This window comes from Etheostoma spectabile, chromosome 20 (genome assembly GCF_008692095.1).
Source record: "Etheostoma spectabile isolate EspeVRDwgs_2016 chromosome 20, UIUC_Espe_1.0, whole genome shotgun sequence".
Taxonomy (NCBI): Eukaryota; Metazoa; Chordata; class Actinopteri; order Perciformes; family Percidae; genus Etheostoma; species Etheostoma spectabile.
The window spans coordinates 11,101,381-11,105,020 of NC_045752.1; the positions used below are offsets into that span (position 1 = coordinate 11,101,381).

General features: G+C 43.5%; 1 protein-coding gene across 1 annotated transcript in view; it reads left to right on the plus strand.

Annotated features, from left to right (window-relative positions):
* angel1 (angel homolog 1 (Drosophila)) overlaps window positions 1-3,640 on the plus strand; it is a 5,362-nt gene that overhangs the window by 467 nt on the left and 1,255 nt on the right. The window contains exons 2-6 of the mRNA XM_032499793.1: window positions 190-1,107; window positions 1,269-1,492; window positions 1,627-1,696; window positions 1,803-2,245; window positions 2,426-2,567. Coding sequence (XP_032355684.1) covers window positions 190-1,107; window positions 1,269-1,492; window positions 1,627-1,696; window positions 1,803-2,245; window positions 2,426-2,567 — 1,797 coding nt within the window. The remainder of the gene's footprint in view (window positions 1-189; window positions 1,108-1,268; window positions 1,493-1,626; window positions 1,697-1,802; window positions 2,246-2,425; window positions 2,568-3,640) is intronic.

Sequence of the window (3,640 nt, forward strand, 5' to 3'; positions counted from 1 at the left end):
GGGGGGGGGGACACCTCCACATGTGACTGTTTTGCTTTGTATTTAAAGTTCAAAGAGAAAGATACAGAATGTCGCATTTAACGCTGGTGGTTATTATTTTTGGTAAACTGAATGACACAAGCGAAAGAGTTAAGTGTTTTAGCATTGTATGAATGCATCCATGTTTTTAACACGAATCTTATGTCTTAGAGGCCTCAAAGAAGGGTCTCCCTCCTGCTGTCGTTAATGGCAAGACAGTGTGGCATGGTGGTGCTGTCACAACCAGAAGCTTCACCGAGTCTCAGAAAACCCTGCTGGACCAGTGGCTCAGCCCGAGCAGTGAGACGAAGGGAGAAACGAAAGAAAGGATGAAAGAACCAAGCCCAGAAAAGGAAGACGGAATGATGTCTGACAAAAAATGGCCGATGGCTGTCCTGTATGAAGAAACAAAGAATGAGGATGCTTCAAAAATGAGTGAGGTGACATCTGCACATAAGGAGAACGAAGCAGAGATGAGAAGTGAACAGGAACAAGACAGAGTGGAAGCTCCCAAGCAAGTGGACAGGGAAATATCACAGCAAGAGCACAGAGAAATAACTATTCACCATGAGATGTTCCATATGAAGCAAAACACAGAGGATGGAAGTATTTTTCCAACTGAGGACGTAAGCCCCAAGCAAGCTCTTGGGGCAAAATTAGAGTTCCTGCAAACAGAGGACAGCGCTCAACAAACCACCAGATCATTGCAGGAAAAGATAAAAAGCTTGGAAGAGTCAGTAACTCCAGCTGTGCCAAGCATACAAGATACTACCCATCCAGTACAAGAAGAAATACAGATACAAAACCTGGAAGAATCCATGGCTCCAGCTAAAACTACAGCTGAAGTAACTGAGTGCTGGGATGAATATATGGCTCAAACTGCTGATGGTGGGGAAAGCAGTCCTGTGCCGTTACTTTCCTCCCTGCTCTTTAACACTCAAACCCTGCTACTCAGTGGGCAGCACGATACACAGACCAGCTGGCACTTTCCTGCAGGACCTGGCCTGGCAGAAGAAGTGCAGTGCCCACTGTGGCAATTTCCTGCCTTGAGCTATTACCCTCCAAAAGAGACGATAATGCCATTTGAAGGTAAGTAATCTTGATATCTTACTTACTGGGACTGCTTCATTTTTAGCTTTCTTAATTTGTAATAATTCTACTATAGTGAGATTTGTCTAAACTCTCCAGTAGTTTAATATCCAGCTGTCAATTTGCACAGACTCACACGCGTGTGGTTGTTTTCCACGCAGTAGTGTGGAGAGTATGGGAGGATGTGGATGAGAGTGCCACTGCCGCAGATCCCTTCCCATTCACAAAGGCCTCGATGGACTTCACTGTTATGTCCTACAACATCCTTGCTGAAGACCTACTAGAGGCCAACCAGGAGCTGTACACACACTGCCCCCTGGAGGTGTTGGATTGGAGCTACCGCTGCAGCCTACTCCTAGAGGAAATAAAGAAATGGGAACCAGATGTGAGTCAAGTGCCAGCTGATTCAAAATAGATTGTACATTTGTCTTTTGTTCATTTATAAATGCAAACTTAATACATTTTTAATTGTAATCTAAGGTGGCCACTAATGAGTTGTGTGGATTCTCTTGTGTATAGATTCTGTGTCTCCAAGAAGTTCAGGAGAACCACTACCATGACCAACTGTATCCAGTCCTGTCTCAGATGGGTAAGTCATCTGAGAAAATACATTGGAACAATTACGTTGTCTGATCTTATGACAAAGACATTATATATATATATATATATTTTGTCTCTTCGTGCTGTTGCCCCAGGCTACACCTGTGTGTACAAGCGGCGTACAGGGACCAAGACAGACGGCTGTGCTACGTGCTATCGTAGCAGTTGTTTCTTTGAGGTGTCAGTCACCTCGCTGGAGTTCTTCAGGCCAGAGACGGAGCTGCTGGACCGGCACAATGTGGGCATTGTTTTGTTGCTTCGGCCAGTGGTCATCCAGGGGTCAGAGGTCAGGGCAGAGGGCCCACCCCTCTGTGTGGCCAACACCCACCTGCTCTTCAACCCTAGCAGGGGTGATGTGAAGCTGGCTCAGCTTGCCATAATGCTGGCAGAAATCGACAGTGTGGTCAAGTCCTGTAAGGCCAAAGGCAAACCCTGTAACCTTATCTTATGTGGGGACTTCAACTCTGTCCCCCACACGCCTCTGTACCAGCTGATCACCACCGGCGAGCTCTACTTCCAGGGTCTACCAGCATGGATGGTGAGTTTTAAACACTGCAAAATACAACTGCATAGAATTACCTGGACATCAAGATTGTCCCACATGACTGTCTGTGGTTTTGTTTGGAAGAGTTATATTAGGCTCTTTGTTTTAGATTTTCTTCCTTGATGCTTGCATGAATTACCTCTTTACCATGTATGTATTCACCATGTCCAACAGATATCAGGTCAAGAGGATCAGTCACACAAAGCCTATTGTCACACACTGTTTGCCCCCCTGTGGCCCAGCTCTCTGGGAATCACTGACAGCTGCCAGTACACTACTGCCAAGGAGGCATTGAAGAGCCAGAATCAGAAATCAGGTCAGTGTTTGTAAGCGTAGTACGTTTTGTACTAGGGCTGCACAATATATCAGTTTTTATCGTCATCGCGATGTCAACTGCCGCAATAAACACATCTCAAAAGGCTGTGACTTATCACAAAAGACACAAGATTTTGAAATTAAATCAGTAGAAAACTGCACTTTAACCCTTTTTATATTCTATTCAGTTCTTCACTTTGTTCAATAAAAAAAGGTTGGAAGTTAATTCCTTTCATTGTATTAAATACAACAAGCAATTTGTTGTATTTTAGCAGATTACTAAAGGCAGCAGAAATGCAGAACTGAGTACACTTTAATATCTGTTTATTTATCCCAAGTAATATTGTTATCGCGATATTCAATAAAGATATTGCATATTTTCCTCATATCGGGCAGCCCTATTTTGTACCTACTGTTAACTTTATGCCTCTGTGGCTTAAGGCAATATGTTTTCGGTTTGTCTGTCTGTCCGTCCCATTTTTGTGGACTGGAACCCCTGGGGGGAATTTCTTTAACTTTGGTACTAATGTAGACTTGGACTCAAGGATTAACTGATAGGATTTTTGGAGGTCAACACGTTTTTGGACGTAACTCAAGAACTCCAAAGCTAATCATGACAACATTTAACACAAATGTCTGATGGCATTTTATAGTATATCCAAGTGGTCAAGGTATGTTTCACTGTGACATTATAATGTTCTTAAAAAAAAAAAACCCGCTTCTCTGGCCATTATTCATTGTCATAACTTAGGAAGAGATGGGGGAGATTCTGACCATATTTTTACAGTTGATCAGATACAGAGTTGGTGACACTAATCTTGGGTGCCCACCTTGAAACTGGAAATCCAGACCTAAATCTGAAAGAATAAGGGTCTTGAGTAATAAAAGTCACCCATTTGAAAATCTCACTGCTCGCAATCGGATAACACTATGACCAATCACACGGGGTGACGTATCCAGAGTGGAGCCAACTGGTAGATTACACTGTTTATCTGTCATCTGTTTAGCTCGCCTCTATCAGATCCACCGATGTGATTGGTGCAGCTCGGCTACAAGGGTATAGTTAATGAGCAG